Raw genomic sequence first — 14,054 nt, 5'->3', positions numbered from 1 at the left:
GCAAAGATCTGCACCAGAGCCTGAATCCTGAGTCAGTGCCCGCCACAGGGCAGAGGTCCGGGAGCCCGAGGACGCGCCCCAGCGTCTGAGGACAAAGCATGAGAATCGTTGGCTTCCGCTGACTCACCACGCATTACTAGGCCAGCTCTGCGCCGGCCTGGATTTCCTCGCGTCTCCAAAGGCCAGTAGTACTTAGAACGCAGAGGCAGACTTTCCCGGGGTCCCCCAGCGAGACGGCGGGAGGGGGTGGCCCAGCTCCCTCCACCCGCTCCCAGTCCAACGTGACAGGCAGCCGCAGGGCCCTGGGACCTGCCTTCACCACGCAGCCTCCGCAGCTCCCACGGTCCACCCAGACCATCAGACAGGAGGTATCGGGCACTAGCTGAGCCAGGGCCAGGGCGGGGGCGGGGCTGCTGGGCGGGGCGGCCTGGGGACCTCAGGGTGGGCGCGGGGCTCCGCGGCCGCCTGGCTGAGGGGGTGGCGGCGACGACGGCAGTGGCGACAACTCCGATGGAGGCCCGGCGAGGTCCGGCAGAGCGCGCCCCGTACTGGGGCCTCCTCGTCCTGGCCCTAGGCTTCTTTCTCCTCCACTGTGATCCCTTCACCTGCTTCTCCTTTCTCTCCTCTCCTCCACCCGCCCCAAGTTTCGAGGACTCCACCCTGTCCACGACCACTACCCTTGAGTCTATCCCCAGCTCCACGGGAGAGCCGAAATGCCAGCGACCCTGCACTCTGATGCGGCAGCAGAGCCTGCAGCAGCCGCTGAGCCAGCACCAGCGGGGCCAGCAGACCAGCCAGCCCACCACCAGCCAGAGCCTGGGCCAGCTGCAGGCCCACGCGGCCTCGGTGCCGGGCCCCAACTCTCGGGCCTACGGCCGGGGCCAGGCTCGGCAGGGCTCCTCGGCCGGCTCCAAGTACCGGCCGGCCGGCGGCCGCAGCCGCTCCAACCCAGGCAGCTGGGACCACGTGGTGGGGCAGATTCGAAACCGAGGCTTGGACATGAAATCTTTCCTGTAAGTCCCCCCCTTGAGTGGCCCGGCCCCCCGCCGCCTTCCCCGACCCAGCCTCTTTCCTCCCTGTGTCCTTGGGAGTGGCCGGCCCAGAACGACTCTTAGCCCTCCATCTCCGAGGCGGGGTGCCCAGCAGACTCCGCTGCCCCCTCCCCAGCCTCCCGTGGCTTGCGGCTCGTGCCTAAAGCCCCCCGTGGAAGGACTTGTATCTGAGCCACCCCTCTGAGGACTCCAGCCCCGCTCGGTGCCCCCAGGGCTTGGAGAAGTTCCTCCCTGAGAGTCAGTGGAGACACTAGGGGATGCTGCTGAGGTCCCCGCATCTGTCTCTCCCCTTCCCAGCCAGTCCCAGGCTCTCCTGGCCTCCCTCCCCTCCCTGCTCTCCGGTGACCTCTCTCCTCCTCTCCTCCCAAACCCGGCCTCCTTCACTCCATGGGTCAGGCCTCGCCTCCTCCCGTCCAGTTTCCGTCTTCCCTGTAACCCAACAATGCTCACCTTCCTGCCTCCCTCCCTCCCTCCCACTTCCCCTGTCCCTGCGGTGGGCCCTGTCCTCTGCCTCTCCGACCTTCTGTAGCCACCTGCCCTCCAGCCCCCTCCCCGGCTCCCGCCATGACCCATTCCCTGAGGACAAACCTCGGATGTTCCCCCGAAGCTTTAGAAAATGTTTCTGAATCAGAGCCCTCTTTCACATGTACAGGTCAGAGAAGTAACAGGACACCATCGGTGTCTGGCCTTAGCCATTCGCCTCCGCTGTGTGTGTCCCCCCAGCCCCGCACCGTGTGCCCCCCTTGCCCCTCCCTCGCTGGTAGAGCCCTGCCCAGGGTGCCCTCTCCCTAATGTCCCTCTGGGCATTGACACTCACTCTCAGAGCCCAGGACAGGCCTGGGCTTCAGTCCCTGACATCACCTCCTTCCTCTGGCCTAACGTGACCTTGCTTCCAGGCTCTGGGGATTATTCTCATCACCCAGGTCTTTCCTGGGAGCACTTTTCACGGAGCAGGAGACCAGCACACTAAGCCTGGGAGAGGAGAAAGGGAGGAGGAAGGGGAAGGCCAAGGTCAAGGCCCAGCTCATTGGCAAGATGTGGGGATTCTGAAGGCGAACAAGTCCTCAGAGCATCCTGCCTCTCTGGCTGAGACCCCAGCCCGAAAGGGTGGTCGGGAGTGCTGCCCCTGGAGGGAGCACCCCAATGGAAGACACCCCACCACGCCAGCTTCCCGTACCCACGCAAGTGGCCTATGGCCCTGGCCAGGCAGAACATGCTGCCGGTGACTCTGCTTGGCAAAACCGGGCAGTGCATCTGTTGGGGCTCCCCCCGCCCAAGGACCCTTGGGAATCCAGCTGGATGCCTGCACGAGACAAGATGCCCAGCGGAGCCTCCTGGCCTCCGGGTGGTGGTTTGTTCTGGGACGGATGCCGTGGCACCAGCGTGGATTAGGAGAGTGGTGGGAATTGGTTCTGCCGTGGCTTGAACGGAGCTGAGAACCAGCCAGAAGCCTGCAACCCTCTGCTCCTCCTGACTGCAGGCTGCTCTCTGCACAGCCATCCCCCTGCCTTGCATTCTAGCAGCCATCACATGGGGGCAAGGGCTATGCCTGGGCTCTGGGAAGAAAAGAACCAGCTGCAGGAAAGCCCCAGGGTACCCACTCTTCCCCGCCTCTCTAGCTGGCGAAGATTTGATGAGCATCACTCATCTGCCAGCATCTCGGTCTACGCTTCTTCTACCCACCGCAGCTCTCGTGCCCCTCACCTGCTGGCCACCTCCAGAGCTCTCCTCATCCCCCTACCTCTTCCACTGTAGTCCCTCACAGCAGGGGTCAGCAAACTTTTTCTTTAAAGGACCAGATTATAAACAATTTAGGCTCTGAGGGACACATGTGGTCTCAATCACATTTTTTTTTTAAACAATCCTATAAAAATGTACACACCATTCTTAGCTTGTGGGCTGTACAAAAACAGGCCACCAGCTGTAGTTTGCCGGCCCCTGACCCCTGCCTTACAGTTTAGCTGGCGTGCTTCTGACGCCCTTCTCTTGCCCCAGATGCTGGTGGCCCGGGTAGAGAGTCGGGGTGAGAAGGCTAGCCAGGCGCCCCCGAGATCCCACCGCCCCCTTGCAGGGAGAAGGCATTCCTCCTGCTTCGCGGATGTGACTCCTCCCAGCACCGCTAGCTTCTCCCCCAAATCTCCACCTCTTGCCCTTCAGGCTCGCCCCTGCGCCCCGTGATGCCACGGAGAACGACAAATCGGGAACTTGTGCGGAGGAGCCGTTTTGTTTTTAAGAAGAGCAAAAGGAGTATCCGAAAAATGCATTAACCAGGGAAAAACATGTTGTTTTCGTCGGGTTTGCCATCCCCCAGCACGACCAGCTCCCGAGGAGCCAAGTGGAATTTTACCAACTCTGAAACAGTACCGGTGGGCAGGGAACAAAGAAAATGAAGATTCGTCCTGAGGGAAGGGGGGAGTTGTTTCCCAAAAGTTAGATGCCGCTGCAGGTGTCAGCCTGGAGCAACCGTGCCCAGGACAAAGGTGCAAAGACAAAGAACGCGTCCACCTAGCGCCGGCCCCTCCTTGGACCCCACGGCCGTCTCCCATTTTCCAAGACCCCCGGACCCCCACCCCTCCCCTAGGTTGTCATTTCTCACTGGTAGAGTTCCCTTTTTGACAACTTCTCTGGAAAACAGCCATAGCTAGCGGTTCCTCTCTGAACCTCGCCCACTTGGGTGGTGGTTGAAGTCGTAGACTTCCTAACCCAGGATCTCCCACCGTCCACAACCTTCCATCAGGCTTACCATCTTTCCCTTGGCCCTCCCTGAGACATGCTTCCATGTCTGCCCCATCCAAGAATCCCTCTCCCCTTGTTCAGATGAGAGCTCAACACTGGAGGAGCTCAGCAAGGCACCCAGAAAACACCCACGAACTCAGATGGTTTGGAGAGGCACAGGGTCACTTTTCACCCCCGGAAAGTGCAGGCAGCCCTGCAGTTGCCCAGCGGGTCTCCGAGAGAGCCTCACGCTAAAGATGTCTCACCTTGACCTCTGGCCGCACACTGCTGCCCACATGGCGACTCCTTGTCCACCTGGACTGAGTCTCCCTCAGAGCAGGATCCCTCCGGCCTCCTCCAGACTGTCCTGACCGCAGACACAGGCTACCTCGAGTCCTGCCGGGACGTCTCCAGACCTCGCCAGCTTCCTGCACTTTCTCTCCCTCCGCCTTTGCCTTTTGATGACTTCTGGACTGCTTCTCTAAGGAGAGGCCGCTGAACTGGCCCCCAGAGCCTCGGTGGTTACTCCCCAGCTCTCCAGGAAGGGGGACGCAGGAGAAGGCCCGCGACGGCCAGCACGCCATACGCCGGAAGAGACTCGCGTTCTCCTCCAATGGGCCGTGTGTCCGGGGACCTGGGCGAGGGAGCTCCTGAGACCCCCTCCTGGCATCAAGCACACCTGGCTGACCAGAGGACCCAGAGATGTCTTTATGAGGGGCTCAACTGGGTGCAGTGCCCATCGGATTTCCAAACCTTCTGAGAACCTCCCGCCTGGGAACCCAAACCCACCCGCGCGGTCCCCAAGCAAGATGGCAGCACAGCCCTCCCTCTTCTCCCAGGGGCCCAGATGGTCTGAGCGAGTAGCCTCTGGCCTTTGTTCAGCCGGAGGTGAACCAACCTTGGAAAGGGACCATGTCCCAGGGCCTGGGCTCCACTCCCCGCAGCCTTCCCCGAGTGTTTCCTCGGGACGTCCCGGTCGCACGCCACCTCGCAGGCCTCTGCCCAGCCCCTTCCCCATGGCTAGCTGGGTCTCAGGCCGTGGACACCTCCCCTCTGTCCCCTGCCGCCTCCTGCTCTGCTCTACAACTGTTGACAGTGCTGAAGTTTGGTTTCTCTCCTGCAGGGCCAGTTTCTTACGCTTTTTTCTTCTCTCTCTTTGTCTCTGTCTCTGTCTCTCTCTCCTTCCCCTCCCCGCCCCCGCCCCCGCCCCTGGGGCCTCCTCCTTTCACCCTGGCTGGTGGGCTGCCCACCCCTGGCAGGGAAGGCCGGATGGTGGTGCTATCCTTGGTCTTAGGGCTTTCGGAACAGGATGACTTTGCCAATATCCCTGACCTGCAAAACCCAGGAACCCAGCAGAACCAGAACGCTCAGGGTGACAAGAGGTACGAGCACAGGCGAGGGCCTGCGGCGGCGGCAGCAGAGAAGGAGGCGTGGAGGGGCCACCAGCCTCGACCGCCGGTCGCTGGACGAGGCGGCGGCGCCTTCAGCGGATGCTGGAGCAGGAGGACAGCCCCCTCCCCGGCCGGTGCCCTCACACATGCCACCCTGGTGGTGTCCCTCAGGTCTGAGGCCCGTGTGGCTGTCCTGGGACCATTCTGGATCAAGCCTGCTCCCCGGGCATGCCTGCCCCTCGCCCGGAGCAAGCCAGCCTTTCTGCCCCATCCTTCCGCTTGGCTCCCCTCTGCTGCACCTCACCTTTCATCTCTGCCCCACCCCGGCCCAGAAATCCCAGTTTCTCTGGTGGTTGGTGGGCAGCGGGGATGTTAGGGAAGGGGCGCCAGCCTGTTCTCCCTCATCCCCGCCACCTCAACCTCCCTCTTGCCTGAAGTCCCGCTGGGGTGATGGTCACACACACCCCCCCCGCCCCCTGCAGAGATGTGATACGGCTGCTCTCGGCTGATGGAAGAGGAGCCCCTGGTGGGGAGGGTCTGGGGCCTGGGAGAGGCCTGGTGACCAGAAAGGCAGCCCCTGAGCCCGAGGTACCAGGAGGAGGAAATGGGATAGGGGGTGGGGGCGGAGAGCAGCCGGCAGGTGCCGGTCAGGCCCTCTGTCACCGGGAGCCCTGCAGCTGGCCCTCAGGAGTAGCCTGTGTGGCCACAGCACAGGCTGAGCCGAGGCCTGGCCATCAGGAACGCGGGGAGGCATCTCCTGATGCCCCCGTTAGAAGCGCTCTCACGGGGAAGGGGACGGGGAAAGATCAGAGGTCCCAGGGTTCAGGCAGCATCACTAAGGTGGGATATCCTGCACCTGGTCTGGCCGCTTTTTCCCACCTGGCCTCGGGCTGGGCCAGCCACACACCTGTAATCGTGGGAGGAGGGCTCATCACCTTGGTCAGGTGTACTTTTCACCAGAAAAGGCCTGCAGGAGAGTGTGACCTGGCAGCCAGGCTGCCTCCCTGTAGCTCTGCTACCAGAGCCTCGTTCTGCAACCTTGGGCAAGTCACAGCCCTTCTCTGGGCCTCTGCTTCCTCACCTGTCAAATGAAGGATTGGACAGGGTGACCCCTTTGAGCTTGGACCTGCTAAGTCTCTAATGAGGGAGCAGACCCTCGGACTGGGGCACTTGTCAGAGCCTGTCAGCCAGGCGGAGACCCTGACACTTGCTTATTAAGAGGCCTGAAGGTGCAGGAAGGGACTGTCCCGGGCTGCTGCCAGGGGCCTGTGTGTTAGGGAAGGACAGGCCGAGTTAGCTGACTTGCCTGTCCCTCTGGTGGCTTCTGGAAACCAACTCTCTTATTTTCTTCCCATCCCGAGTTCACAGTTGCATGTCTATGGTGGACAAAGCCAGAAGTCCCCAGAGAGTGGGAGGGGAGAGTGGGACCAGCTCCTTCACTCAGTGGTACAGATGGTGTCACACCCTGAGCCCAAGTCCTGGGGTGCGGGAGGAATGGAGTCTGCCACCTCCAACCCACTGGAGCCACCGGGGTCCTGGCTTCCTGAGCTCAGGGCTCAGAGCTGGGCTGCAGGCGGGCCAGAGGGCCATGGGGAGAGGGCCAGGGGCCATGGACCAGAGGCTGCAGGAGCAGGGCTGGAGCCCTCTGAAAACCTGCTAAGGAGCCCCTTGTCGAGAAAGGTGTGAAGCGTGAGGGTGCAGATGCAGGCTGGAAACGAGATTTCATGTCACCCATGTGTTAATTAACTGGGTCCATTTTCACCCACAGCCTATTTTTACCTCCTTGCCACTTAGGTCTCACTCCATATTTTAACACTCACCCCTTCTGATCATTACATCAGTGGTCCCCTGCCTTCCTGGGAAAGGTGGGTGTGGAGCTAGAGGCCCTGGGCCCACGCCCCAACCCAGCCCGACTTTCCCAGTGGACACAGGCCATTCCCACCCGGTCACGCCCACCCCATCCTGGAAGCTCATTTCTCGTGGCTCTTGGGGGGTTTCCCAGGTGCTCGGCCACTGCAAGGGTGCTTCCTGCCTGGCACTCTCCCCATCCCCAAGCTTGGCATTAGCACCACCCACAAGGCGCTTTAGGGCTCCACCCCTCTGGGTTCCCGGCTGCATGAATCTTGGAATGGTGGGCTTGGGTCAGCTGTCCCTTCCTCCTCAGCTTCTGCCTCCAGACCCAGGGTCTGCCCTTAGGCCCCAGTGCCCCCTCCTCCACCCAGCTGACCCCTTGGCCGGATGTCACCGGGGTAACGGGTGGGTGGCCCTTGACTGTTGTTGGGGAGGACATTCTGCCCCCGAGGTCTATTAGCAGCAGGCTCCTGGGAGACGGGAGGGCCCTGCGAGGAGGAGTGGCCACTCCAGGTCCCAAGCAAGGTGGGGTGCATCTAGCAAGTCGCTGCCCCCCACTCCCAGGGTCCTTGGTGGCCCTGAAGCCCCACATCCAGGATCCCCCAAGCCCCTAGGCCTCAGCGCCGGGGCCCCAAGAACTTCAGAATGCTGCTGGGCCCAGGAGGGAGGGAAGGAGGCCAAAGCCGCCCCTGGCTCCCACGCCCTGCTGTGCCCGTGCCACCTCACCCATGCTGCCCTGCACCCATGCGCACCTCGTGCTCTCAGCCACCCTCTCGCCCTTGCTCCTTGGGATCCAAATGGTTTCCCCCGTGGCCCCACCCGCACCGGAGCCGGGGGCGGGGCAGGGCGGGACCTGGCCACGCCCATGCTGCCCTCGCTCCGAAGCCACCATGTTTCTTCCGTCCCGGTGTGTGTCCCCCGCCTCCTCTCTGCCTCGCCTCTCCTCCTTGTCCCCTCGTCCACCCTGCAGCCTCTTCACTCGCCTCCGACTAACCTTTCTCGGCCTCTCCCTCCCCCCCTCCGCCTCCCTGTCTCCTTCCTCCCATCTGCTCCTCACAGGGCTGTCCCTGGGCCAGTGACGGGCCCTCGCCTCTGTGCTCCTGTCTCTCTGTCTCTTTCTGTCCTGTGACCTCCGATAGCTTCAGTGGCGCTGACCATCTCTTCCCAGGCTGCTTTGCAGCTGTGCTGACGCTGTGGTGTGGCCAAAATAACTCCGACTTTCTCATACCTTCAGCAGTCAATCTCGGCTCTCTCCTCCTCTCCCGCTCTATTTTTAACCTGACTTTACCTCTCCAGCTATTTCAGCCTCCTCCTCTCCCCCGTGCCTGTCTGTGTGAGCACATGTCCGCGTGTGTATGTGTGCGCGTGCTCTGCTCTGGCCGCACCTCTGGGAGGGCGCCCCGCGCCTCCCGGGTGGGGTGGGGCGTTTCCGTGTCTTCCGGGCAAGGCCAGGCCCTCACAGCAGGTGCGCCGTGCCTCTGATTCTCAGTGTCTGTCCCTGAAACCGCTCCCTGCTTTTTTGTTTCAGCGTTTCCCAATCCACACGCGCACCTTGGCATGCCGGGGCCTCCCTGAGTGTGTGTCTTCTCAGGATCTAAGTGTGCACATCGCTGTATGTCTGTCATCTTGCTGCTCTGGTTGACCTGCCTGGTTGCCCCTGCCATTCTCTCCCTGTTGCCCTGGGTGTCTGTCAGGCTTGCGTGCGCTCGTGTGTGTGTGTGTGTGTGTGTGTGTGTGTGTGTGTGTGAGCGTGCACACACCCTGCTGTTGGGTCCTGGTGTCTCTCCTCCAGGGCCTGGCACATCCTGTGCATGTCTGTCTGCCTGTTGTAGTCAACCGTGTGCTGGCGGCTGGTCCATCCGAGGGCCATGGCTTGTGTCCAGCCTGTGTGTGTCTCTGAGTCTGTGGCCCTGGTACTCTCGAAGCTGTTCTATTGTAGCCCATCCTGAGCCCTGTGCTCCCCATCACCCCGTCTTCCTCGCTGCCTGCCCCCATCTCTCCTCCTCATGGGCTGTTCCAGCCTGGTCTCAACCGTGTGCTGGCGGCTGGTCCATCCGAGGGCCATGGCTTGTGTCCAGCCTGTGTGTGTCTCTGAGTCTGTGGCCCTGGTACTCTCGAAGCTGTTCTATTGTAGCCCATCCTGAGCCCTGTGCTCCCCATCACCCCGTCTTCCTCGCTGCCTGCCCCCATCTCTCCTCCTCATGGGCTGTTCCAGCCTGGTCCCTGGGCAGGCTTTTAATGCCCCCTTCCTGAACCCCAGCGAGACGGAGGCTGGGCTCACCACCCAGCCTCTGGGCCAGAGAGCCCAGCTTGCCGGGGGCAGCGTGGAGCCAGGGTGCACACAGGGCCTGGAGTGGAGCCGTCAGATCTGGCGTTTTTCGGTGGGACCCTGTCTTTCTCTGACCCTGGGCGAGAGTCTTATCAAACGTGTAGTTCTCAGAGTGGGAGAAGGGTCGGGCTTGGGCAAGGGGGTGTAGATTTGCCCTGTCCAATAGGTGGCTATTTAAATCTAAATTAGTTCAAGTCAAACAAACGTGAAAATTCAGTTCTCAGTCATACTGGCCACATTTCAAATGCTCAATAACCATGGGTGGACATAGAAAGTTCTGTTGGACAGAGCTGTGCGGACAGTGGTCCTGAGCTCACCTGGTCAGTCTCGTGTCTAAAGGGCACCTGTGTTCCCGCTGAGCCTGAACAAACAGGTGGGGCCTCCAGGAGACAGGTGCTCTGGGCGTGTTTGCCTAGGGTAAGGACGCGGAGAGAGGACACGCCGTCTTGGGAGCCTCCCCGCCGGCCTCCCAGGCTGGGGCCAGCAGGGATGGATGGAGCCTCTGGGGAGGGAGGGTGCTCAGAGACCACCATGCAAGCAGGGGCTGAAGGGTGGGGGATTTTCTGGGGAACAGGAGGAGGGGGGACACTGGCCGAAAAAGCACCTGCCAGGGCGAGTCAAAGCCGGATCACGCTGGGGCAGAGGCGAGGGGGACGGCCCTGCTCCCACGGACAAAAGCGCAGTTCCTGCTGGCCCGCAGGAGGTGGCAGCTACTTGGGTCTCAGAAGGTTCTGCTGCCACCCAGACCCGTGGCGCCCAGCCCAGCCCACCTCTAGGTCCATGCTCATTCGGATTCCTCCCGCCCCCCAGGTTGCCTACCGGAGGGAAGGCAGTGAACACAGCCCCAGTGCCGGGCCAGACGCCCCACGATGAGTCTGACCACCGGACCGAGCCTCACTCCTCCGTCTCAGATCTCGTCAACTCCCTCACCAGTGAGATGCTCATGGTGAGAAGGGCAGGAGGCCCGGGGCAGGGGGAGGGGCAGGTGTGGAGAGTGGTGACAGCGTGGGAGTCATGCAGGGGAACCAGCATGGACATCTGTCAAGAGAGACTAAGAATTCCCATCCTCCTCCAGTCTCTGGATTGAGCAGGGGCCCAAGAAACCTGCTATGTGATCCTAGAAGGAACGGCTAGTGGAGCGAGGACTTGGGGGCGGAAGGTGTCCCCTCTCTTGGAGTGGCATCCCACTGAGTAGCGGTCTCGGGTGGCGCTCCCAGTGGAGCGGGTCTCATATCCCCATCCCAGGGACCATCCCCAATCTCCATGGCTGGGGGGGCCAGCTGAGGCCCCAAGAGACCAGGAGAGAAGAACCCCTCTGGTCCTAGTCCCTATGAGAGGACAGCTGTGCTGGGGTTCTCCTGTCCACACCCCAGCCTCCCGGGATCCCTGTCTTATGGATCTGGGGTGTTTTCGCCACGGGAGAGGTTGTGGCTTCACATGGCGCCCCCTGGTGGCAGCAGCGAGTCACAGCCATTTGCCTCGTCTGTACTTTCCAAAGAGCTCCTGGAGGGACCAAGGCCCCAGGGCGAGCGAGCACACTGTGATTTGGCAGCTGGCGATTTCAGGCGGGAGTCAGTCACAGGCTTGGCAGCCCAGAGTTTCCGGGAAGGCTGGGCGAGGACGAGGGTGGGAACCCGGTGCCTGCTAGGTTCCTACTGGGACCTGGGCTCCCCTTCCTCTTCCCCCTTCCCTCCTCCCTGTCTCCCCCCTTCCTCCCAGAGAGGGAGGGAAGGGGGCTCGCTGGGCTCTCAGGCCCTCGCCAGACCTGACGTCCTTCAATTCAGAGGCCCCTTGCCCACTGCTCTGACACCGCAGCCCCCAGCCTCCCCGGGGCCCCCGGAGCCCCCAGGCCCCACCCTCCTGCCATTCAGGGCTCAGCCGGCTCTAACCATCCATCCGCACTCCTCTTTTCTAGCCCAGCGCCTCTCAAATTGTGATAGGCACACGAATCACTGGGGGATCTTGTTAAAATGCAGATTCCCAGTCAGCAAGCCTGCCGCGGGCCCCCAAATCCGCGTTTCTCTCGGATGCAGATTAGAGCATCAGATTTTCCTCATTCCAGATCTGGTCTCCCTTGGGCCTCCCCACCTCTCCCCCTCTCCCTGACCCCTGGGCCCTGAGTGCCGGGTCCTCCACCACCTCCTCTCTGTCTTCCCCCATCCATGTAGATCAGCCCGGCCATCCTCTCCTCTGGACGGACCATCGCCACAGTCCATCCTGCCTCCATGTGCAGCCTCTTAATTGGCTACAGCTTCCCGGTAGCCAGGTTCCCAGAAGGGACGGCCCTTTCCCAGCCAGCTTGCCTACACCTTGCTGCCCCCGGGTGGTGGTGGGGGGAGCCAAGAGCCACAGGCAGAAGGAGGCAGTGCAGGCCCCAGCGCCCTCTCGCGTGCTCAGCAGATGCTCAGAGGTGGGCAGGCAGGGTCTAATTGCCTAGCCCTAGGCCAAAGCTGGGTCACTGGCATTAGTAGTGATGTGAAGATGAACAGGGCAGAAGTAAACCATCGGCTGATCTCCCTGCCCCAGGCGTGGAGAAAGAGGAGTCGGGCACCCGCAGCCTTACAGACAAAGGGACCGAGGGGACGGGGTCAGAGAGGAGGCTGGACCGCATCCGCATCTGAGTTACTCCTGCCCCGCTTGCTTCTGCCAGAGCTGGGGCTCAGGCAGCACCTCCTCCAGCCCTTGGTGGGGGTGGCTAGCCTGGTTGCCATGGAAACAGATCCAGGCCCCGCCCCAGCTGGTTAATTAAGGTTCAGGGCTGTGGTTTGGGAAGGCTGGGGATGGGCACAGAGCCACTGCCCACTTCTGAGGTGAAGTCCACTGGCCCAGCTTGGGCCTCTCACCCCAGACTACCTTGTTTGGGAACCAAGATCCAAGTGACCAGCCTCAGGTGAGGCTGGGGCCACCTGGGCTCCAGTCACCAGGGTCTCCATCCCAACTTTAGAAGGAATGTGGAGGGGCAAGTGGTCGTGGCAGGGACTGCATGCCCAGGCTCTCAGTCCATGGCCAGCAGTGGCAGGCACCAGGCCACAGAGCAGGACCACGAAAGTGATGTAGACCCCCTTAACCTTCCCTGGAACCCCGTAACATAGGTCTGTCTCATGGTCCCATTCTACAGATGCAAAAACTGAGGTTAAAAGGGAGTGGGGCTGGTAGGAGGAGAAGGAAGGAGCGCCAGGGGAAAACTGGATCTGGGTCGGGAAGCCAGATTCTCAGCGGGCCTGGGTGGAGCTTGCAGGGCTGCCTGGATCCCGCCAAGGGGCAGGGCTTGAGGGACCCGCTTCCACTGTGAGAAGAGCAAAGGAGGCAGCTCAGCCCCCCTTCCACCTCCAGGCAGGACCAGGGGTGTGGCTAGTGAAGCGCCAGATCTGAGTGTGAGAGTGAGGGCAGCTGGAAGGACACTCATGGGTGGCTGGGCGCTGACTTGGGTTCGAACTCCGGGCTCATCTCTTAGTCACAGGCGACTTGAGGCAGTAATCTCTCTGTGCCCCCAACCAAGTTGGAGCACGGTAGTGCCTGCCTCATCAGGATGTTGTAGGGAGTAGAGGAGGGCAAAGCATACAGTACAAGGAGCATGGTAGTTACTATCGTTAGTGTGATTTGCATGCTCCTCGCCTAGGGCAGTTGAGTCCTCACTGGCTTGCAGGAGGAAGTCGCAGAATTTCTTGGGATGTGGGCCTGTTTTGGTGGAAAGAGTGGGCTTTCAAGTCAGAGGGAGTCCATACTGCTGTGCAATCTTGGACGTGTGACTTAACCTCTCTGAGCCAGTCTCCTCAGCTAGAGAGTGGTGGTAACTGCCTCTCCCGGCTGTTGTCAGGATTCAGTAAGAAGAGGTGATGTAAGAGTCTTCTGCCGTGGTCGGTGCACACTATACACATTCTTATCATCTGTATCAGTTAGTATTTTGAGAGCCTGGGGTCACCTCTCCAGGATGAAGGGGGAGGGCACAGAGAAGTCTCCTGCAGGGGAAGGAGGGAAAGCAAACCGGTACCAGCAGTTTTGTCATAAATATGGTACCCTGAGTCCTACCCTGGCTCTTACCCAATCACCTCAGGAGCTTTTTTTCCTTTCTTTTTTTTTTTAATTGGAGTATACTTGATTTACAATGTTGTGTTAGTTTCAGGTGTACAGCAAAGTGAATCAGTTGTACGTATACATATCTCCACTCTTTTTTAGCTTCTTTTCCCGTATAGGTCATTACAGAGTACTGAGTAGAGTTCCCTGTGCTATACGGTAGGTCCTTGTTAGTTATCTATTAACCACCAGGTGGCTGGGGGATGGGCAAGATTCTAAAACCTAACCAGGTGTCCCCAACGAGCAACCACAGCTGGAAACACTTGGCTGGGTGACCCTCCCCCGAATTGCCTCCTATTTTTTCAACATCCTCCTGGGAATGGGACACCATGCCACCCCCCACATGTCTGTCGGTTGCTGGGTGGGCTCAAGTGCCACCCCCCGGGGGATGAGGACTGAATGCAGGTGTAGCCTCCCTTCCAGTGGTCCTCAGCCTTGGTTTGCAGTACTGTCATCTGAGGCTCCTATTACACAATTCTGCTATTACACATTCCCAGGGATGGGGCCTGGGAATCTGTACTTTTAGTGTCCCTGCCTTACACAAACAGACGTTGCTTCTGAAAATGCCTCTCTCATTTTGCAAATCACATCATCCTCAGAACCCCAGAGAGTCACTTTCCAAAGAAATATAGTGGTAAACTC

General features: G+C 60.8%; 1 protein-coding gene across 2 annotated transcripts in view; it reads left to right on the top strand.

Annotated features, from left to right (window-relative positions):
• The window catches only part of SYT7 (synaptotagmin 7), a 64,119-nt gene that overhangs the window by 37,360 nt on the left and 12,705 nt on the right, over window positions 1-14,054 (top strand). Inside the window, exons 6-8 of one of the 2 annotated variants that reach the window (XM_028501493.1) lie at window positions 645-1,013; window positions 5,027-5,149; window positions 10,149-10,284. In XM_028501493.1, coding sequence (XP_028357294.1) covers window positions 645-1,013; window positions 5,027-5,149; window positions 10,149-10,284 — 628 coding nt within the window. The remainder of the gene's footprint in view (window positions 1-644; window positions 1,014-5,026; window positions 5,150-10,148; window positions 10,285-14,054) is intronic. The other variant, XM_055091697.1, reaches the window with a different exon arrangement.

Source organism: Physeter macrocephalus, chromosome 16 (assembly GCF_002837175.3).
Source record: "Physeter macrocephalus isolate SW-GA chromosome 16, ASM283717v5, whole genome shotgun sequence".
Classification (NCBI taxonomy): Eukaryota; Metazoa; Chordata; class Mammalia; order Artiodactyla; family Physeteridae; genus Physeter; species Physeter macrocephalus.
The sequence above is the reverse complement of the archived record's forward strand: the minus strand, read 5'-3'. Positions and strand labels throughout refer to the sequence as shown.